General features: G+C 37.7%; 2 protein-coding genes across 2 annotated transcripts in view; one reads left to right on the forward strand and one right to left on the reverse strand.

The window, feature by feature from the left end:
* The window catches only part of CMSS1 (cms1 ribosomal small subunit homolog), a 150,948-nt gene that overhangs the window by 122,160 nt on the left and 4,241 nt on the right, over positions 1–24,547 (reverse strand). The gene's annotated exons all lie outside the window — the stretch shown is intronic.
* FILIP1L (filamin A interacting protein 1 like) overlaps positions 1–24,547 on the forward strand; it is a 30,630-nt gene that overhangs the window by 4,732 nt on the left and 1,351 nt on the right. Inside the window, exon 2 of the mRNA XM_032219330.1 lies at positions 9,688–12,433. Coding sequence (XP_032075221.1) covers positions 9,803–12,433 — 2,631 coding nt within the window. The 5' untranslated portion in view covers positions 9,688–9,802. The remainder of the gene's footprint in view (positions 1–9,687; positions 12,434–24,547) is intronic.

Here is a 24,547-nt window from a genome sequence, read left to right on the forward strand (position 1 = left end):
CCACTGCTGTAAAGCACTATGAAGCAGTATATAAGTCAAAATGCTATTCTTATTGCTACTGACAAACAGCCATTTTCAAATTCATCTAAAAATATAAGCTAATTTAGGAAAGCAGATAAGTGTCAACATTCAATTGATTGTGTTATTGTACTATTTTGCTTCAGTGTCATTGTTGCGTAAGATATCAACACTATCCAGTAAAGTGTACTAATATTTGAAGGAAAAGCTGACATGGGATTTCACAAAATTAGTCAGTGGAGCATCTAGATATAATGTTACTGCCCTAATAACATTTATAGTGAAGCAATGCTCTCTGATCTCTATGAGGCTCACTGCCTGGTCATGCAAGTACTTTTAGAATCAGAATATTACTGTAATGCCCAGCTTTCTAAAGGATTATGATCAGAAAAGTAAAACCTATGGTTTAGATACAATATTTTGAAATCAAAGATAGACATTATTCATATAAAAAGAAACATTTGCAGAGCAAGAGCAGAGCCCACTGAATACTGTATTGGTTTTTCTTACCAAGTAAGTGGCATATGTTTGCCACAATTCAAGAAATACTATAACTATTAGATACATGTTTGCTACAGTTCAAGAAATACTATTTAGCAACTGCATATAAAACCAAAATTCAAAAACTTTTCAGTTTTAAACTATTTTTCCCCAAAAAGGTGTTCTAAAGAAGAATTCAGCTATTAGCTAGAGTAGTTTAACTTTCCAGTTTACAAACAATATATATGTTGAAATATTACTTCTAATATAAAGAGCTGCTATGTTATGAAAACAAAATTACAACTGAATATTTTCCCAGAACAAAATAGTAATAGCACTTAGACTTATATACCGCTTCCTAGTGCTCTTACAGCCCTCTCTAAGTAGTTTACAGAGTCAGCACATTGCCCACAGCAATCTGTGTTCTCATTTTACCCACCTCAGAAGCATGGAAAGCTGAGTTAACCAGTGAGCTGGTTAGATTTGAACTGCCCAACTGCAGCTAGCAGCTGAAGTAGCCTGCAGTGCTGCACTCTAACCACTGCGCCACCTCAGCTCTTAAGCAGAGCATTATCTTGGTTCAAATTTGTCCTTTCAAATTAACCAAACTGATAATCTTGGGCTGACCACAAATTTCCCGTCACTGTAACTCTAGCAACAGAATTGGACCACATGGGATAAGATCACTGATTCTGTACAAAATATTTTAAGCACTTTAGTGCCAGGCCTACTAATAAGATCTTAGCAGAATTTTCTGGGCTAGTTTAAAACTAAAGAAATGTTTAATACTAAATTCAGGAGCTTACAGCCAAACAGTTATATAACATAAATAACTAAATCAGAATAAGGACAATATATCCAACATGAGATCAGTCTGACCTCTGATTATATGGAAAAGGTTAAGTGGTAAGTTTAATTTTAGCACAAAGAAGACAAAGTTAGATGAATTAGAACTCAGGAGATATTTCCTCATAGTGCTGTGTTCTCACCACTATCCCACATCTCTAGCGTCTAATCTTTCCATTTCCTCCTGTTACTCTTCCATCTGCATGACAGTAATTTCCTTGCTGATGTAAAAGTTAAGTGACTTCCAGTTTTGACTGTTCTAAATAAAATTACTTGTTGCTTTTCTGGCCTAGAATAAATCTGCCCATGAGAGGAGAAAAAAGGAGACAAGAAGAATTTCATACATATACAATTCCCAACCAAGCTGAAGAGGAAATCAGATGGCCCTTTTGTTCAACACTTTACTCATTCAAAGTCTTTTTAACAATCTTTAACATATTGTAATAACAATTATGATTCAAACCATGATTTACAGTTATAAATAAGATCAAGTTTGTTTCTGATGTCTGTATGGATGGGATCGGACCAAAATTTACAAGCCATTTTGAGCTAAGGTGGGAATTGTCCCCAAGAAGTACTTAGTTTTTTTCTGTAATCATTCTACCGCTGTCCCAGTAAACAGCTGGATACTTATAGCACAGTGGTGGGATTCAAAAAGATTTACTACCAGGTCTGTGGCCTTGGCTTGGTGGCTGTGGCAGGGGAAGGATACTGTAAAATCTTCATTCCTTCCCGATCAACTGGGGCTCGGGAGGCAGAGAATATATGGGGGTGGGGCCAGTCAAAGGTGGTATTTACCGGTTCTCTGAATTACTCAAAATTTCTGCTACCAGTTCTCCAGAACTGGTCAGAACCTGCTGAATACCACCTCTGCTATAGCAGCATTGTATTGGTACTCGTCTAGTAATGGTAGACTACTCATTCCAACCATATTGTAATTCTTTACCTATTCTGCCCATCTTAGTCTAGGGTAAGCCTGCAATACCAAGACAGCAGAACAGGATAATGAAAAAGCAGTGAACATTAACTACTTGGCTCTACTGAACAGATTGAAACACTGCAAAGCTGAGATGACAGACCTCCCAGGGTCTCCCAGGCAGAGCTGGTTTTAGTTCAGCTATCTTCAGAATTTTGTTGTAAGAAAACCTCTGCTTGATTAAAAAAGAACAGACTGTACAGGAGAGTCAACAGACAGAATCCTACAGCCATATTTGTCCCACTTATGTTGACTTTTAGGCAATAGTCAACATTAAATCAATAAATATTCAGTTCACCTTATTTTATATATTTATTTATTTTAATTTGTCAAACAAAAACGAGAACAAAAATAATAGAATAAAAAAGTACGTATTATTAATAAGATTAAGATTCTAATTTATTATTATTATATAATATTTTTTAAATAAATCTGTAATATAACAAGAACTTTAGGACAACTGTTTATAAACAACAAGGGAAGCATGAATTGTAGGATGCTTTTATTGCATACATTAGCTGTAAATAGATATAATACTTTTCGTAGTACTAAAGAAATTCAAGAAATTCAACCTTTCAAATATTCAAATATTCAAAAAAACCTCTTGTTTCATTAGACAAGAATCTAATGACAAATAGGAATAGTTATTAATCCAAAAGAGAATTTTTGGTTTTTGGTTACCTTTACCATTTTCCACCCTTCCAAATCAAATAAAGGTACAAATATTGGTTTAGAATGTCTAATCAGCCTGAAACTTCAATATTTAAAAGAACTCTTTCGTTATATCAGCAGGCCAGTTTCCTTAAATCTGGGCAGTCTACAAAGATAAGTTATTGTTCTACTTTTGGTTAAAAAAAACATTTAATGATAATGTGAATAAGATACTGCGAGTAAGAGAAGACAGTAATATGGAATATTCTCCCTCAAGAAAGACTTTAGGTGACTTTTTAAGTAGTGTAGAATGTATGTCTTTTAAAGCCCATTTCTTTCACTAGATATTTGTAAACGAAGTGGCCATTATACAGGTAGTCCTCGATTTGCGACCATAACTGAGCCCAAAATTTATGTTGCTAAGTGAGACATTTGTTGACTTTTGTCCTTTTTTATGACCTTTCTTGCCTCAATTGTTAAGTGAATTGCTGCAGTTGTTAAGTTAGAAACATAGATATTAAAGGAATCTGGTTTTCCCATTGACTTTGCTTGTCAGAAGGTCACAAAAGGTGATCACATGACTCTGGAACATTACAAGCATCCTAAATATGTCAGTTACCAAGCATCTGAAATTTATCAGGTGACTATGGTGATGCTGCAACAGTCATACAGTGTGAAAAAGGTCATAAGTCACTTTTTTCAGTACCATTGTAACTTTGAACAGTCATTAAATGAACTGTTTTAAGTCAAGGACTACCTGTTAACATATGGTATGATGTCTTGTTTTGATTTTTTTTCCCATATCTGGAATTAGATTTGTCTTAATGATGGCTACTTTATATTGTTATCTTGCTGGAATATTTTTTTCTAAATGGGGTATATTTTAAGTATATTTCTACTATATAAATCAGTGGTCCTCAAACTTTTTAAACAGAGTCCCTCAGACTGTTGGGGGGCCGGACTGGCTCGGCGTGGCTTGATGGTCATGTGACTGGGTGGGCGTGGCCAATTTAGCAGTCCATTTTGCCTTTGTCCTTGCTGTCCTTGCCCCTCCCCTACTCACCCACCGGCCCTGGATCACGTGGCTGCACGGGCGAGATCACTGCTCAATCAGCTGACCCTCCCCCACACCCTTCAGCCTTACCTTGGGCAGCAGCGGTGTGATTAGAAGTGCAGTTCAACGAGTGAAATAACTAACCAGAAGTGCAGCTGAAGTGGATACTCACTGGAAAATGAGGTCGATGGTGAGGAGTGGGGCCAGGGGCGGTACTAAATTCCACCACTCTGCAGGTCAGATACTTTGCATTGGCAGTCCATATCCGGCCCAAGGACCATAGTTTGAGGATTTTTGATGCAAATGGTACAAAAGGGAAATGTGAATGGGGATTCAAATACAGCTTTTTACTTATATATTATTTCCTGGCATTCAACCATTCTAAGGGTCGTTTCCTAATTGTTTTGAACACCTTTGTCAAAAATGTAATACCATGTTAAATATCAAATCAAAATCATTTTTCCTAACTACTGTTCTAAGGTAAAGGTAAAGGTTCCCCTTGCACATATGTGCTAGTCGTTCCAGACTCTAGGGGCCGCTGCTCATCTCTGTTTCAAAGCCGAAGAGCCAGTGAAGGTGTCTCGGTGGTCATAGACCGGCATACTAAACGCCAAAGGCACAAAGAACACTGTTACCTTCCCACCAAAGGTGGTTCCTATTTTTCTACTTGCAGTTTTTACATGCTTTCAAACTGCTAGGTTGGCAGAGCTGGGACAAGTAATGGGAGCTCACTCTATTATGGGACGCAAGGGATTCGAACCACCAAACTGCTGATCTTTCTGATCAACATGCTCAGTGTCTTAGCCACTGAGCCATGGTGTCCCTTACTGTTCTCTGTCCCTCACTGTTCTAAGGAATGGCATTATCTCTTATTACATTTCAACATCCATGTTATAAGAACTTCTAAACTAAATGAGAAAAGAATAGGGTTTGATCGAACTTGTTTGATTTAAGCTTTGGTTTTTCAAGTTATGAATTATGTTTCCTTTTAGCTTCTACAAGAACTAGAAATAAAACTTACATATATATTGAGATACTTATGCAATATAACCTAAATGAGAGAGTCAACCAATTTGAACACTGTTGTATGTTGAGTACACAATTTGTCATAATCTTTCTTGGGTTAATCATATGGAGAGAATTAGAAGGCAAGGAATGTGACATCCAGAAGTTGCTGCTAACCGGAGAAAAAAAAGGAAATGATAGATTTCTTCCCAATTAAAGGCTGAAAATCATTATGCTTCCCTTTTCACTGTTTCACTTCCTTTTTGCTAGGAGAAAAAGAGAAGTTATTTGGCTTCCAATTTAATTCCAGCAAAAACATTATAGTTTTAGCAGCAAAAATCCAACAGTTCTACTTTTCATTTCATTATATTCTTCTTCGGATGAAAGAGGTTGAAAATGGTTGTCTATAAGTGTATATAAGGGAGATGTCGATATGTCTGCTGTGCATGTAAATAGATGTATCATCAAAAAGCTTTGTGCAAAACACAAGACTTAAATTTTTCTACCCAGTAACTTTTTTTGATTGAATTATTTCATGCAATTTCAGAAATGAAGTTGAGTACCTGGCTCCTAACAAATTAGTATAATTTATTAGAGTCTATGCTTAATATGCAAAATTAATACATGGTTTCTTTATACATACATACATACATACATACATACATACATATATATTAGATTTTTACAACCCCTGGTAAGCCCCAATTATGGGAGGAAGCTAACTGCTTCCATCATCTGTCAATCGGCTCGTCACAAGAGTCCATCACGACAGAAACCCAATATTTTTACTGTTGCCTTTGTTATATTTGTGGTTTTTTTTAATTTGTGCTGATAAATAAATAAAGGGAGACTAGTATAGATCTATTTCAAGCTATTTAGCTCTCATCAGCTAGGTTCAAATCCCAGTAAGGGTATGGCTAGCTGATGAGAGCTAAATAGCTTGAAATAGATCTATACTAGTCTTCCTTTATTTATTTATCACCACAAATTAAAAAAAAACCACACACACACACACACATACAGAATGCGGCCGCGCGAGTGATCGTGGGCGCACCACGGTTCGCCCACATAACACTGATCCTCCGTGAGCTGCGCTGGCTACCTGTCGATCTCCGGGTGCACTTCAAGGTCCTACTCACCACCCATAAAGCGCTCCATGGTAGTGGGTCTGGCTATTTGAGAGACCGCCTTCTGCCAATTACCTCCCTGCGTCCCATCAGATCGCATAGAGCTGGCCTCCTCCGTATTCCATCCGCCAGTCAGTGCCGACTGGCGACTACTCGGAGGAGAGCCTTCTCTGTTGTGGCTCCGACGCTATGGAACAATCTCCCCGTGGAGATTCGTACCCTCACCACCGTCCAGGCCTTCCGCACAGCCCTCAAGATCTGGCTAGCCCGTCAGGCCTGGGGATAAGTTTTACTTTCGCCCCTCCCGAATGTCGAGTGAATGTTGTGTTTTACTGTTTAATTTATTCTCGTTCACACTTCTTTTTGTATTTGTCCTACACTCCCTTTCCCCTTTTACTGTAAGCCGCCCTGAGTCCCCTCAGGGAAAAGGGCGGCCTATAAATGTATAATAAAAATTTTTTTTAATTTATTTCATGAGCAACTGGATATTACTTTAGTTTCATGAGCAACTGAATATAATATACCATCAAGAAAACCATCAATCAGAGATGGAGGATTTATCACTACTACTGCATTACAATGTGCATAACCAGAAATACCTATGAGTAATTAAGTCTTTGTTGAGAAATTCAATAATTCTCAATTATTGAATTTTTTTTATAACTACTTGGTTCTGCTTTAAGTTGTCAACCTATGTTTAGAAAATATTCCGAAAATTTCATTTAGTCATTGTAAATTTAATTTACATATGAATTGGATAATTAAATGTATAGTGTAAAGTCAGGATAAAAATATTTTAAATTGCAGAGAATTTAGCTTATCACCTAGAAACTGACAGCCTGGGTTTGAGACCCGAGTGCTGCACTACAGGATAAACTCTCATTAATTGCCCTAGCCACTAGTTCAAAAGCATGCAAATGTGAGCAGATAAATAGATACCATTTTGGTGGAAAGGTAACATGCTGGCCACATGACCATGGAAATGTCTTCAGAAAATGCTGGCTCCATCAGCTAAGAAACGGAGATGAGCACTGCTCCTTAGTGTTGGACATGACTGGACAAGCAAAATCTAACCCTAACCCTTTTTTAAGGCTTTTTTAAACAGTATTTATATTATAATGCCTTTATATATAAAAAGTAAATAAATGCAGTATATTCAAATTAAAAATGACATTCAGAAGACATATTGACATACAATAATTTTCTAAATGTCTTTTTTAGACTTTTTAACTTTCACACAGTCAATACCACAACTATTCTTGCTGTCATCATTTTAACTGCATTAGAAGAAATAAGAAATTTAACTGCATTAGAAGAAAGAAAAAATTTTTAACAAGTTCTCCTCACCAATCTTAAGTTGGACACATAGAAAAAAACAACAAAAAAACTACCAAATCTTTAATGACAAGGATAAAACGCAACTGCTTTTAATTTTGCTTACTGCTCATTCATTCTTTTTTAATATTATGTATTTTAATTATTTGGAATCAAAATATAGAAATAAATTTAATAAGTTAATAAACAAATTGTACATCATTTCAGAATGTTTACTAGATTCCTTCAACAATGGCAGAGCTTCTTATATAGTTGAAAACGTCTTAAACATTCGGGGAAATATTCAGATATGTATGTGCCTTGAAAGTAACCCATAATGAGCTGTCAAGCATCAGAACCTGATCATAGGAATACACATTTGTATTATGTCATAAAACCTTTAATTTATATTATGACATAAAACGTAATTTTATGTCATCAAATTTTTATACAATTTGTCAAACTTCAAATACACTTGAGTTACGCATCCTGGACTTTCTGTACACATTCTGTACATTAAACTATTTCAGCTAATTTTTAAACTTCCTTTAAAAAAATTTGTTCTATGATGCATTGTTTAATTCAGTTAAAGGTTACAGACATAATAGTTTTAGTAATATACAGATGTCAATAATAATGTACAGTATTATGTTTATATATTATATTTCATAGAGAAAGAATATTTCCCTTTATTTCCACACTACTAGTTACTAAATTAAACTGGATAATCTATGCTTCCTTTACAAAGTGTTTTTACATGTCCCTCTCTTTTTAAAACAGATGTACTTCAGGATACAAGATAGCTACTTATTCCCACCAGGTTTTAATTCCATCATCTTTTTTCTTAACTAAGAAGGAAAATGTTTCCAACATGTTAAGACCCTCCCTATTTTTATTCCTAAATGAATTTTCTTTTGGAATAAGTAGGATGACAAAATTCTTCCAGGAATACTCCCGATTATATACTAAAATTAAAACCACAGATGTTGAATTAGTTTTTTTTTTAAATGAGCAATATACAATAGGTTAAACTTCCACTTGAGTACATTTATTTGGATTACTTATCAATTTGATTGTTTTTATGTAAAGCACATGGGCATTAAGAATTTATACCAGTTTAATGGAAAAAAATAATTGCGTTCACAAGCATGAGTGCCTTTTATTGCAAAAACCACCTGTTTGTTGCTTACATATGACTCACTGATTTCTTGGCCATAGAGACATTTCTCTATATTTATAACAAGTTCCAAGTGACTCATAAAAAAATTCTGTGTGTGCATGTGCAAACCTATGTGTGTGTGTGTGTGTTTAAGTCATACAAGTAGGAATAAAGTCATACAAGTAGGAATAAAGAGAAAAGCAACCCCTTCTTTTGTGGTTGAAAACAGAACAACTTGGGAGAGTATCAGTTTACAGATATTTTAAATAACACTTACTTCTAAGAATCAAAATGGTTCTTTACTATATAAAATCACTGGATAATAAAAGAACAAAGAACCAGTAACAACAAAGAAATAGACTATAATGTAATTGGAATACTAGTGCAAAAATATATAAGACAGATAAGACTGGGAAAAGCAAGCAGTTCAATTTTTATGGATTCAGCAGCAGTTTAATAGTACTTTCACATTCATTAAGACAAAAACTGCAAAACAATATAATACGATTCAGTGACCCATTTTATTAAGGTTCATGAAGGTCCCAGTTATCTCTAACAAAAGATAGTGAAATGATATTAATACATTCTTCATCCCACAGATAAATTGTATAAATTAAGTTGAGCTCTTATTTAATGCCTTCACTTTAAAACAGTGTAATAGTAGATTCAAGGTACAATAGCAAAAAAATTAATTATTATAGAGGTAAAGGAACAGATTGGAAAATATAGGTCTTTTAATGGAAGATGAATATAATAAATATTTTTATTTGTTTTAGAAAAAGCTATCTAACTGCTATAAAACTAATATGTATATTTCTGAAATTTTCAAAAGAAAAATATGACATATATTTATATATAGATATAAGGTAAAGTCCCCTTCAAATTGAGATTAATTGCTCAACATATCATGAAAACATCTATTTAGGTTTTTTTTAGTAATTATATAGAATGGTTTGCCATCCTTCTGCTGGATTTTTTTATTTTCTTTCGTAACATACAATTTTTATTAATATTTTAAATACTTTTACAACTGAAAGTGACTGTCATTTTCTTTCAGATTAAAAAAACTCATTGAACAAGATGCAGTTTATCAAGCAAAAAGAGAAAAGGAAAACTGCAAGAAAATAAACCAACTGAAGGAAGAGTTAACAAAACTGAAATCATTCACATTAATGCTAGTAGATGAACAGCAACGATTAACCAAAGAGCTGAGTCAAAAAACTGAACAAATTCAAGATTTAACCACCTCTGCAGAACAAGCACATGAAAAAATCTCCATTGCAGAATCAAAAGCCCAAGAACAGGAGCAGAAAGCTCTCAGGTTGGAAGGAGAACTTCAAACACAAATCAGAAAGACTTCCCAAGAACAGGAAGTTACAATGGCCAAATTAACCAATGAAGAGAGCCAAAATCGTCAGCTCCGCTTAAAATTAACGGTTCTTAGTCGACAGGTTGATGAACTTGAAGAAACTAACAAGTCCTTAAGAAAGGCAGAAGAAGAACTGCAAGATCTAAGAGAGAAAATCAACCGAGGGGAATGTGGAAACTCTACCCTTATGTCTGAAGTAGAGGTGCTCCGGAAAAGAGTCCTAGAGATGGAAGGAAAAGATGAGGAACTCATAAAATTGGAAGAGCAATGCCGAGAGCTTCATAAGAGACTAGAAAAAGAAGCCACACAAAGTAAAAATTTTAAAGTAGAAGTTGATAAACTCAATAAGAGAATTATGGAGCTTGAGAAACTGGAGGATGCTTTCACCAAGAGCAAGCAGGAATGTTCCTCTTTAAAATGTAACCTAGAAAAAGAAAAAACATTAACCAAGCAGCTGTCCCTGGATCTTGATGGCCTAAAAGCTCGTGTAGGAGAGCTTGAAACCACAGAGAATAAATTAGAAAAAACAGAATTCATACTTAAGGAAGATCTGTCTAAATTGAAATCATTAACTGTAATGCTTGTAGACCAAAGGAAAACAATGAATGAAAAAATAAAACAAATGGAAGAAAAGGTACAGACTGCAAATTTACAGCTGCAGCTGGAACAAAAAAAAGTGATGTCAGTCACAGAAAAATTGATTGAAGAGAGTAAGAAAGCATTAAAATTTAAAAATGATGCTGAAGAAAAAATGACCAACCTTACAAGGGAGAGAGATGAATTGAAAAACAAACTGAAAACAGAGGAAGAGAAGGGAAACGATCTTTCCTCTAAAATGAATTTGCTAAGAAAAAAGCTTCAGTCCTTGGAAACCATAGAAAAAGAATTCCTTAAAAATAAACTTAAAGAGACAACAAAACCTAACCCAACTTTCCAGCAAGAAAACAACAAGATTAAAGAACTAGTTCAAGAAATTGAGAAGCTGAAACATAAACTGAAAGAAATGAAGGCCATAGAAGATGACCTCATGAAAACTGAAGATGAATTTGAATCTTTAGAACGCAGATATGTTAATGAACAAGACAAAGCCAGATTTTTATCAGAGGAACTTGAGATAGTGAAGAGAGAACTGGCACGATACAAGTTAGCAGAAAAGACAGAATGCAACCATGAGCAGAGATTATTCAGAAAACTCAAGGAAGAAACAGCCAAATCAGGTCATCTTTCAAGGGAAGTAGATGCATTGAAAGAGAAAATTCATGAATATATGGCAACAGAAGATTTAATATGTCATTTAAGAGAAGACCAGAGAATCTTGCAAAAGAAACTTACTCAACAAGAAAATAAAAACAAAGAATTAGGCAGAGAAATGGAAACTCTTAACAAAGAACTGGAGAGGTATAGGCGTTTCAGTAAGAGCCTGCGACCAAGCCTCAATGGAAGGAGAATCTCTGACTTACAAGTTGCCTCCAAGGAAGTACAGACAGAGCCAGTTGACAATGAACCACCTGATTACAAGAGTCTAGTTCCTTTGGAACGGGCTGTCATAAACGGACATTTATATGAAGAGAGTGACAATGAAGATGATGATAATGATGATGAATCAATGATATCTTTCAGTAATTCTTCAATTGCAAATGTAGCAAATAACAGCAACCTTTGGATCCCCTGGATGAAGTCCAAAGAAAGCCACATTCAAAATGGAAGAATTTATGCCAAGCAGAATGGAAATTGTATTCAGCCTGGAAATTTAGTTTTAAGCCACACACCAGGCCAGCCTCTTCATATAAAGGTCACTCCAGACCATGAGCAAAATACGGCCATGCTTGAAATAACAAGCCCAACTTCAGTGAATTCTCACTCTTTTACGAGTACAGCTGTGATACCTAATTGTGGCACAGCAAAGCAAAGGATAACTATAATTCAAAATGAGTCTTTAACTCCTATAAAATCTAAATTACCTGATGCCTACCCAGCTGAAGAGCAAGCCATGGCACCTCTCACTATGACCACTTTCGCTAGATCTCAAGCACCTGAATCATGTGGGTCTGTCATATCTGAAAGAACAATGTCTCCTTTGTCTTTGACAAGTAGAAGTTCCCCTGAGCAATTACTTTCACCAGTTTCCTTGGAAATGACTGACAAGCATACTGTCTTCAAGGTATCCCCCGAAAGACAATCATCTGTGCAGTTTCAAAGATCCAACAGTTCTAATTCTAATGTAATAACTACTGAAGACAATAAAATACACATTCATTTAGGAAATCCTTATGCACAAACGATTTCTAATTCTATAAAAAACAATAAGCCTTGCTCTCCTGTGCAAGATAATAGAACTCCAAATGGAACACCAAGTAAATCTGTCAACAAAATTACCAGCAGCATCACTATTACACCAACTGCAACAAGTCTCCCTCGACAGTCACAAATTACAGTAAGTAGTGTCTACCACTGAGTTTTCCTAATTCTGCTGACATCCATATCACTATGGCAAATATATGCTCTCCTTCCCAGGAAGATTATTTTTGGGACAACCATATTGTGAAATTGGGGCAAATTCTTTGCATGTGTCAATAACAGGATACAAAACTAACTTGCTGGCTTGTCTCACTAATCATATGAATTGTGCACTTACTATATTATCTGTTGTGTTAAGTATTTTCTGTTAGATACCTAGATGTGTACCTGTATAAATGCAACTTCATGTATTTATATTTTTACTATTAACATTAGTTCATCTTGCAATCATTTCACTGACAAAATTTAACATAAAACAGTAAATATTTTTCTAACCATTGCCTGCAGAAATCATTTTATTTTTATTCTTGTGTGTGTGTTATTTAATGTAAACCATGCATATTTATGTTTAATCTTTAGTCACCTCTTTTAATGTTTTAACCAGAAATTAATTTTAGTCAATTGTTATTTTTTTTAGTTGACTGGATTTGCTGTGGGTTTTTACATATAAATACTTTCAGATTGAGCATTAAATAAAATTGCATGCATTTTAAATGGTGATAATGAACTAAAATGAGACTCCAGAAAACTATACTAGTTAAGTGAGCAACCTGACAACCAGATGGCTGCTTAGGTATAATTTAAATAAGCTGATAATTATATGGTTTAAGCAATCTTTCCAAGCTCAGGACCCATAAATAAGTAATGACTACAAATCCCAGAATTTTTAGACAATATATCCAAAATTGTCCTGAAATGTCTAGAAGGCAACAGGTTTTGGAAAATTAGAGTAGAGCAATATAGGTCTCTTAGTGGTTTTTGCCTTCAGTACAGGCTGTTTTAAAGATTTGATACATGAAATGTTTTCAGTAATTGGAAGGAGTGAAACCCTATCAAAACAAAATTAGCAAAATACTTTTGAAAGATCAATGTGTTCTCCTGCTTATTTTTCCTTAAACATAATTTAAGATATAGTATCCAACTTGTTTAAAGCCAGTAATTTCTTTTACCTTATATTTCTGGGAGTATAGGAAACTATCTCAGATGTGATTATTTATTCATCTAGCCCATTATTCTCTACACCAGACTTTCCCAATCTAATGTTCTCCAGATGTGTTGGAAATCAACTCTCATTTTTCCTGCTATCATGGGTATCACCCCTGCTTGATGTGAAGTCAAGGAGATAATATCATTCACTTGGGGAGGCTGATCTCTAAAGTCTCAGGCAAAGAGCCATCCAATCATATTGTATTTGATTTATTTTTACATGAAGATGCTAGATATTCTCATATCAAGAAGATGTGAGCATTAAAAAAAGAATAGGTAGTTAATTTTAATAAAACAGGCAAATAATCTAAGTACAGTTAATCAGTGGAATGACTTGCCTCCATAAGTTGTCGCTATTCCAACACTGGCGATTTTTAAGAAGAGTTTGGACAACGATTTTTCTGAAATGGTATAGATCATGGGTGTCGAACCCACGTTGTCATGCACCGTATCAGGACTTTTTCCTCCTTCATTAAACCGGGTGTAGGCGTGGCCAGCATATGACGCATCCGACCAATGGACCGTGAGTTCAACAAACCCTGATATATATTTCCCTGCTTGAGCAGGACGTTGCACTAGAAGACCTCCAAGATCTTTCCAACTCTGCTATTCTGTTAACTTAAGAGAAAAGGAGTAAATGTATTAGGGATGTAAGATAAGCAATATTTTCTTGGTACTGTAGTTTGGGAACAGATAACTCTTAAGATGTTGCTAGGACCCTTTTCTGAAGCTACAGAAATTAGCTACAGTTGGTTCTTGATTAGTATTAGTGCTGATTAAAAATCACAATAATATTAAACAAACAACATAATTGTCAAACAATATAAAACAATTACAACTCTTCATTTCAGTTGATCTAAATCTTCAATTTAGTCATTTATTTAAAAAAAAGATTCATCAAATTAATTCATATTGCTACCTATTTCTTTTGCAATTCCAAGCAGCTGACACTCGATTAGTAAATAGCAAATGAATAGGAGAAAATAGTACAAATATAAGTAGCATTTGAAGCCCTCACAGCCTAGCTCCAACCACACAAATAACACATAAAATGGTCATCCATACTAGGGGAACTGGTCATAAAATGGGTAAAACTCACTTAACTGTGTGGCTTAGCAACAGAACTTTTGGACTGAATTGTGGCCGTAACTCAAGGACTATTGATATTTAATATTAAGCCCCTATCTCCTTCTATACTGCTACAAATTTATCTACTCTAGCCCAGGGGTATCAAACTGGCAGCCATGAGCTGGATGCATCATGCGCAGTCCACGCCCACTCAAGCTCTGCAAAGGCAAAAAACATTACAATATGTCACGCGATGGCAACATGACGCCGTGAATTTGACACCCGTGCTCTAGCCTCTGTGCATGGGTAAGTCATGAAGATATACTCAAGATCAGCTGTTATGAACAATTTATTTAAATGCACAGAGAAAGATGATCACAGAAAACATTTAAGATCTTTATTTCTCCTCAAAATGCCAATTCTGTACCAAATACCATGTAAAAAACTATCATAATATTACTGTAATCGACTGGCAACAGATGATGCCAATTGCCTCTAACATTCTTCTACTTTTAACTTAAATACAGTGTTTCTCTCTAAATGCTTCAAATGGTAACCACATCCTATGAAATTAAGCAATTCTATCCTGAACCCACAGTAAATTAAACATCCTATAATATGAGATTTACAAATCCTTGAATCATCAATTGCATCATAAAGGGCGGGGGCGAGGTATTAAAAAAAAAACCTAAACATTTACCCATTCTTTAAAGATTCATTTAAAATATGTGTGTATGTGTGTATGTGTGTGTAACTGAAAAGAGCAAAATTAAAGAAAATTTGAGTCATACTATAAGTCATCCATACAAGTACTATTTCTCTGGATGAGTTGAAATTAGGGTTTTTTTCCCAACAGAGGCCAGCCAGATCTCATTGACATACACAATTAGGTAAAAGGAAAGAAATTGTCTGCAACTATTCCCCACATTTGACAATCCATAGCTACAGTATTTGGGCAAAAGTGGTTTTAGAAGTGGCAAGGAACATGTAAGAGCACGCAGCAGTAGCTTTCTAAACTTCCTTCCTCTGGCATACCACTTCCCAGGCTACAAATTATCTGTTCTGCCAAGCTGGGCTCAATGAGTCGAAGGGGTTTAAAGGTCCGTTTACATAATCAGCATGTATTTCTAGTTGCCATGCTTATTGTAGCCTGAAGGAGTAAGGAAGAGAATGAATTAGCTTCATTATTTTTTTCCATTTAAGATAATCCCTCCAGAGCACAAAAACATCAATTATGTTTAAAAGCTTTTAAACAGAAATAAGTAACTGAATTGGTATTTAACATTTCTATGCTGTACAAGCGGGTAATACTTTAACAGTAACTTTAACAGTTAACAGTAATTTTCGACTTACTACAGGGGGACCAGAATTTTTGTTGCTAAGTAAGATATTTATAAAGTGAGTCAAGTCCGATTTTACAACCATTTTGCTCTTGTTAAGCAAATCACTGCAGCTAAATGAATAATGCAGTTGTTAAAGAGAATCCAACTTCCTCCACCACCCTTCAGGCCTTCCGCAAAGCCCTTAAAACCTGGCTATTCCGACAGGCCTGGGGCTGACGAGTTCCCATCCCCGTTCGAACTATGTGGCTGTTGATTGTTTTTTAAATTCTTTTGTAGTTGTTTGTTGTCATTTTCCCCCTTGTTTGTATTCCCTCCCTTTGATTTGTTAGCAGCCCTGAGTCCCTCTGGGAATAGGGCGGCATATAAGTGCAATCAAATCAAATCAAATTATTGACTTTGCTTGTCAGAAGCCACTGAAAAGGTCACAAATAGTGATCACTTGACCCTGAGATGTTCCAACTGTCCTAAATGCATGCCAGTAGCCAGGCGCCTGAATTTTGATCACATGACCATGAGGATGTTGCAAGAGTTGTAAGAGCAAGTACTGGTTTTAAGTCACTATTTTCATTGCCACTGCAACTTAAAATGCTTTCTAATGGTTGCAAGTTGAGGACAACCTGTACTGTATATAAATAATCAACATATTTTATAACTATGAAATTTAACATTTATTTTCTAAGTTTTTCTTGTGGATCAGCATCTTGAGATAAGCCCTTCTCCAATAATAAGAGAATTATTTATTTAGAGAATGCATCATATGTGATCTTCCAGCTGAAATATTATTAAGGGATACTTTTATCATACACAGTAAGTTTGTCTCCCTTATATTATATATAATTGATATGACTCTACCACCTTTACATTTTACTTTTAAATATATTTCTATTTCCTTTTAACATTGTTTAGTATTTCTCATTAGAGGACCAATCATAATGTATTAATGTAAGTTTGTGTTTGGCCCTCTTTATGTATAATACTCCAGTGGTCCCCAACCTTTTTATCGCCACGGACCAGTCAGCCTTTGATAATTTTACCGTGGCCCGCTGAGCGCGCGCAGGGGTGGGGGGGCGTTGTTCGCAACGACACATTGATTGCGTACCTGCGCGGGGCTCTCTTCCCTGGAGCCTTTGCGCACGGCCCAGGAGCTTTTGCGCACGGCCCAGGAGCCTTTGCGCTGCAGTGATCATGTCCCCCGGCCGCTGCAGTGATCATGTCCCCCGGCCGCTGCAGCGATCATGGCCCCCGGCCGCTGCAGCGATCATGGTCCCCGGCCGCTGCGCGGCCCGGTGCCAGGTACTCCACGGCCCGGCACTGGTCCGCGGACCGGGGGTTGGGGACCACTGTAATACTCCACTGACATAAAATAGTTCCCAACAGTGAACAATTATAACAAATATTACAAACCCAGAATATGAGATTTTGATGCGTGAAAGGAAGATCCATCAAGAGGGCTTTGTAATCACTGGAACAGTAGAGAATCAGGAAGATGAGCTTGAAAGAAATTATGTAGGCAAGAACCAATTATGTCAGCAGAGTGGGCTAAAACATTCCTTAAGGCCTGGCAAACAAGGAAGTATTTGGAAGAGACTCAGGCAGGATCCTTCCTGGTTCAATGGGAAGTAAGGAGGAGTGGTAATGCACAGGCTTACATTATTCTATTATTATAACCTATTTCTAAGAAGTTTAATCTTCCTGTGGAACCAATTTCCTGATCGGGTCTCCCCCTAAAGGCAGACAGGAACTATCAATTTGCAATTTCAAAATGTTGCACTATTCTTTAAGACAACAGTGGGCAACTCTAGGACATCTACTGATCACTTTTATAGCTCCTGACATTCTTTACAATTGTGCCTCTAATATTAAGAAGTATAATTACAATTTTCTGTGGTAAACTTCAGCGCAATGAAATAATAGGCAAGCTAGGTCTTCTAGCTTAACAGGATGATTTTGCCTAAAGCCATCACTATCCCAAATAGATTCCCAGCAATTAACAAATGTCACCACTATAACCCTGCGGCTTTACAGACAATATAAAAACAACAAAAAAGGACAAAATAAAAGGCAAATCTATAATCACTTAAAAATAAGCTAATGAAAGTTGCTTTTCAGCAGGTATGAACCGGACTGCATAGCATACAATATAGCCAATTGCAGTGGTTGAGGATACAGTATGTGATAGAATGGCATGTAGGCTCACTCAGAAATCTCCTATATACAATGGAGCTCTCTCCTGTACGTCCAGAACTGAAGAAGCATCTACAGATGGCTTGTAACTCATCTATCTATGCTACCTGATGTTTAAAAGATATTAAAAGTCCAAGTCACAAGTTAAGGAAGCAAATAAATGGCTGACTGAACTCTATTTAGTGTTCAATTGCAGTTGCTCTAGAACTTACTTTCATAGAAAAACTCATTTTTTTGCAACAGCCAATATATCACACAGCAAATAAAGAAAGCTGTTTTTTAACCTGGTCAGATTTATTTCTTCCTCTATATAGAATTGTATGAAGTTCACATAGCATGCTAAACCATGTTTTGTTTAAAACTACACAGTGGCTTTGTGTAATAAATAAATCTAATTCATTACCTACTCTGATCCACAGTAGTGTAGGAAGTTAGTACCCAGCCCTCTCCTAGAAGAATGAAATATTATAGGACATATTAAAAAGGCAGCATATTATACCTCCCTGGATGAGAAAAGGAGAAACATGCTCTTGGAAAGCAGCTCCCAATTTTGTTAATAAGCCCAGAAAGACTGGTGCCAACCTATCTACAAGACAAAAGACTGGGTCATCTTATCTACAAAAGACCTTCGGCTCCAGGGTGATAGGAGTAGCCATTCACTCAAGATCCAAACCAGGATAAAGCCATTAAGCCATAATCGGAATTGCCCAAAGCTCCTCTATTACATCATCCAGCAAGATTCAACCAAGCCTAGGACTCAAGACAACCTACAACGTTATCCCTGCATGGCCCCATGGGAGTTGACAACCAATCAAAATACATTTCTTACACAGGAACAGGAAGCTCCAAGGCGGGACCCAAAAGAGGGTATAAATCTATCTATCTCTCTTTCTCATCCATGTGCTCAACTGCCCAAGACCTAAAACCATATGGTCCTGTTCACCATTAAAACCATTCTTCCAAGCAGTCTCCATGGCGAGAAAGCGCCTTTCTTGCCACTTGGAACTGAACCCAGATGGACATTTCTTCCAACAGTAGCTCTCAAAATTATAGCTTTAATATATGATTTCACATCCCTGCACATTTTTTTAAGTGGGAAAGTCAGAGACTGAATTTTTTGATGCAAAATCCTTTTTCTCTAGAGCTACAATTTCTCGTTTGAAACAAAATTCAACTTTTAATACACAAATTGTTGCAAACCTTATTTTGATAATCAGCAGGATTAAAAGTCAGTGGTTTCTACATATACAATTCATACTGACAAAAACATTTCTTAATGAAGTTTATAGCCAATTTGAATTTTGTACGGATGCTCAATTGGCTATATGTCAAAGGAGATTAGAAATGATAAATATTAAAAATTATTCCCAGTTATTTCCTAGGTAAAATTAGATTTGGTATTTTAAAAATGTAGTTGTCTTGATTGTTGTATTTTTCCAAACAAATTAAGCTTTGTCTCAACTTAACCTTTGTTTCTTTTTCCAATGAAAATTATTTTGAAGGCAAACTAACACCTGTCCAATGATAAGAAGCATAAAGACTAGAAGCAGCAGTTCATGCTTCCTGTTTACATATTTCCTCTCCACCACCACATCACATAACACTAGTATAGTAAAACTCCAAATCATAATAAATTTTATTGAAAGGTTCTGTTAAGAAGAAAAAACAACATACCGTATATACTCGAGTATAGGTCGATCCGAATATAAGCCGAGGCACCTAATTTTACCACAAAAAACTGGAAAAGTTATTGACTCGAGTATAAGCCTAGGGTGGGAAATGCAGCAGCTACCGGTAAATTTCAAAAATAAAAATAGATACCAATAATGTTTTTGAATATTTATTTCAAAGAAAAACAGTAAACTAGCTCTGTAAGTGGAAAAGAGGGTCAATAAAAACAATATGGTATCAACAATAACTTTAAAAGTACAAAAACCTTAGCTCATTCAGCAACCAAGCTAAAACACAAGAGTTAAAATCCTTCAAAACTCATACAAAGCGCTGTCTTCACTGCCATCCATAGCATTACTAATGCCACATTTCTTGAAGGCGCGTTGCACCATGTCCTCCAGAATCTCTTCCCATGCATCACGAACCCATTTTATTTATTTAATACAGAGTAGATTAGGCTGTCAGGCTTAGTCATTCTTCTAACATGACAACAATTCTTACCAACAAGGATGGTATTGGCACATTTTAGCTAATGCAACCTAAACATAACCAAAGCCTATTTCACTTCAAGTATGCTAACTTTATTCTATGCCTTCCCACGCATTACATGGCTTGAACGTTCGCGGATCGCCACCAAATTGCACAGGTGGTTGTTCTACCAGATGGACATCCTTACTTTTTCTCGAAAATGGGAGAAAGGCTGCCTTTCCTAGTCTAGCCCCGTAACAACAACCCTACGAGGTAGGCTGGGTTAAAAAAAAGCGAGTGTCGGGGAATTCTGTGACTGCACCACCTCTTCGCTGCTCTCGCTTCTCAGGGAGCCCCCTTTCCTCTCGCCGAGCAGCCTGTTCTCGGAACAAAACGCCTCCCCGCCACCGCTGTCCTTCCACCAAAACGGAGGGAGAGAGCTTGCACGGTCTGCCGCACGCCACCCTTTCCCAGCGCAACCCCTCTCGGCAACGTCCCCACCGACTGCCAGGCGTATCCGCCTCTGAGCCTCTCCGCACAGTCACCCCCTTCCCCGTCGCACCCCCCACCCCAAAAACAAACCACCAGTGCTCCTCCCGCTCCCCAGGCCTGCAGCGCCCTGAAGCGCGCCTCGCTCTTCAGCTGGCCGCCACCGCGCATTTCCCCCTGAAGTTCTGCACGCTAGGGCTCCACCCAGCTTCTAGCGCCGGAGACTGCCGAAGCCCGAGAGCCAAGAAAGAAAAGACCGGAGGGAAGCGCGCTCCGCCTCCAAGCCCAAGACTTCTCAGCAGCTGCCCGCCTCTGAGTTCTCGGCGGCGGATGGGCAAGAGGAAGCGGGCAGGCTAGCTCGGAGCGCAAGAACCACCCTCCGCGCCGCAGCCGTGTCTGGATCAGCCCTCTGGAATTCTGCTCACTTTCTGCCTACTTTCTCCTCCGCTGGACCCCAAAGTTCAAATCCTCCCTGCTGGAGGAATTCCACTTATGGCCTCAGGTCTATTTACCAGTTAGAGGGTCTGAAATTGACCGTTGCCAGTTGGGGGGCGCAGAGGAACCCAGCAGACAGACGGAAGACCGGGGGAGGGGGGAAGGAAGAGATCCCATCCAGGGTAAAAAGAGGGAAAAGCGGAGAGCCTACCTTGGACGGGATCTCTTCCTCCCCCACCCCCCGGTCTCCCGTCTGTCTGCTGGGTTCCTCTGCGCCCTGCGATGCCCATCTGGGTTGGCTTCCTTGGACACGCAGCCTCCACCCCCACCACCACCTTCCCTCTGACCAACTGTCAGTTTATTCTTCACTACAAACAAAATACGGGGAAGCCGGCATCGAGTTTTCGGTGACTCCGAGGTGCGCTAACTGAAATGCGGTCTTCCTTCAGTCTCTGCTTGGAGCCTCTGGGATGATCGTTGGCGGGTGGGGGAAGCGAGGGCGCAGCTGAGCCGGGGAGGCAGAGATGAGAAGTGAGGGCTAAATGCAAAGCGCGCCGAAGAGAGCAAGCGAAGCATCCCCAAAGCGAAGGACGGGCGGGAAGCGCTTGGCCAGTATGTGAGAAGGCAGGCTGGAAGTGGCTGCGGAAGGGAAAAGAGGCAGCCACGTGTATCGGTTCTCCTTGCGGTAGATAAGGGAGGTTCGTAGCAAGGGTCCGCCGGCAGGTAGGCTTGGCGGGGAGGAAACAGAGATGGCCGAGCCCGGGGAAAGCACTGGGAAAGAAGAGATCCCGTCCAGGGTAGGCTCTCCACTTTTCCCTCTTTTTACCCTAGACGGGATCTCTTCCTCCCCCCCCCCCCGGTCTCCCATCTGTCTGCTGGGTTCCTCTGTGCCCTGCGATGCCTGGCGCCTCGTGAACATGGGTGGTGGTGATGTGACGCCTTTGCAGGTGCCTCAGTTGCCCTTGATCGTGGGCGGATCTCAATTGACGAGGAACTCAATAATCCTGGCACATAAAGCTTTTTTCCCCCCTCAGAAACTGAAGCTCGTTTAAAGAAAAAGGGAAGGGCGGGCAGCTTCACATGAGTGAGTAACTCCGGCGGTGGGAATCAGGAGGCTTCGGGTGGGCGGCGGCGCTGACACAGAGGGAGGAGAAACTCACAGGGGCGCTGGGCCATTCACGAGCGTCACCCAGCGGCATGGCCCCACCCCTTTTTCTCCTCCATTTCGGGCAAATTTTCACTGACTCGAGTATAAGCCGAGGCGGCTTTTTTCAGCCCAAAAAGTGGGCTGAAAAACTCGGCTTATACTTGAGTATATACGGTAGGTTGGGAGGTTTTACTCTTTACCAAAATCCAAAAGCTAGGATACCGCACTGTTTCTTCTCCTAGGTTGGGTTGGGCTAGGCCACCCAAACTGCAGCTTCATGGAGAAAACTATAGCCAAATTTTCTCTTTATTGTAAAACAACATATTACCTGTTCAAACAACTCAGTTCTTTAGGTTAATTCCCTTTCTCTCCTAGGTTTATAATTTATAGCAAAATCTTTGCTACCTTAGCATAATAATCCCGATTACGTTATCCTGCTAATAATCCTGTGCTCTTTCTACTAATTGCTAAGTAGATAACTAATTATTAATACAATAATTTGACTTTCTGGAATAGAAATCCATCAACTGTACCCCATGCTAGCCACATAGAACATTATAATAAAAACCTCTGAAGGATATTTAATTTTAATTATTACATACATTTAATGAAGACATATATATGTTAAAATATTTATCAAATATAGGCATGCAAAGCTGCTTCATTATAATAAATTACATATTTTATTAAATTAAAAATAAATTAAAATAAGTTAATATTGTGTAATCAAGCAAACTATTACAAGGATACCATATCAGATGATAAGAAAAATACTCAAGGTCAATTTTCACACTGACAATGCTGCCCCGCCAGCTGATCATCAAACTTAAGTCATCAAGCTTAAGCCTTGCCTGTAGATTCAGTTTTCCTGCATATATAGTTTACATTTTATAGCCTTAATTTAGTAGGAATAGTTAGATGTAATTGGAGTTTAATGCAGTCCTCTCCAGTCCAACCATTTCCAGATGTATAATTTCCTTTGTTTGCTACATGCTTTCTCACAAGCAAGCCCTGAGTTCTGGATTCTTCTGCTTCCTGAAATCTAGAGATTAATAATATCACTAATATTAAAGGAGACATTGAAAGGGGGTTTAAAATGTTGGATGTCAACTGACCAGAGTTTGGTTTGAAGATGATCTGGGAAACCAAGCAGTTTATAATAAACTAACAGAACTCCAAGCCAGTACAGATAGTCCTTGACTTAGAACTACAATTGAGCCCAAAATATCTGTGCTAAGTGAGACAGTGTTAATTTTATCCCATTTTATGAGCTTTCTTGACACAGCTGTTAAGTGCATTGCTGAAATTAATAAGTTAGTAACATGACTGTTAAGTGAATCTTCCCCGTTGACTTTGCTTGTCAGAAGGTCACAAAAGATTCATGACCCCACAATACTGTAATCGTCATAAATACATGCCAGTTGCCCAGCGTCTGATTTTGATCACATGACCATGGGGATGCTGCAATGCTTGTGTGAAAAACAGTCATAAATCACTTTTTTCAATGATGTTGTAACTTGAAACAGTCACTAAATGAACTGATCTAAATCAAGGACTACCTGTATTAGCCAAACAAGTAAAAATTCCAAAAGTTGCAATCATATCACATTTAGAGATTGGTGAGAGCTGAATTAACATATTGAGTATTTTATTCTTGTTATTTTCTGCATGATTATTATGAACTTCAAATGTCACCAAGTAGCCCCTTTCTTGCAAAAAAATAATTGTGACCCATATAGTGTTGCACAGAACATTTTGTTAGTTCAAGTTTCCCATATGAACTTTATTAGCAATAATGCCATATTTTACTGTTGCTTTACAACTGGTGTTCTCGATATTTTCTTACAGTTAGGAATATCTTATATGTCTCTGCCCCAGAATCTACAAAAATTCAAATACTAGGAACTATTGAGCTTTGCTGCCCTCTAGAGATAAGAAGTAAAATAAATCCTTTAAAAGACTTGAATATTCAGCAACTCAGTACACAGCAGTTGGCAAAGAAAAAACACTACTTCATATCTCACAACAATGAAAAGATCACTATAATCTCAATTTCTCTCTTGGCATTAGGAATCTAGTTCTTTTCTGAATCAGGATAACACTATAGTTGGCTCTTATAATAAATCTATCAGCAAACTACCCAATACTAGATATTGTGATTACTAGCCCATATGTTTGTCACATAATATGATGCATTGTACCAGCCCAAGAAATTGGGTTAATTAGAATAAAATAAATA

Source organism: Thamnophis elegans, chromosome 6 (assembly GCF_009769535.1).
Source record: "Thamnophis elegans isolate rThaEle1 chromosome 6, rThaEle1.pri, whole genome shotgun sequence".
Classification (NCBI taxonomy): domain Eukaryota; kingdom Metazoa; phylum Chordata; class Lepidosauria; order Squamata; family Colubridae; genus Thamnophis; species Thamnophis elegans.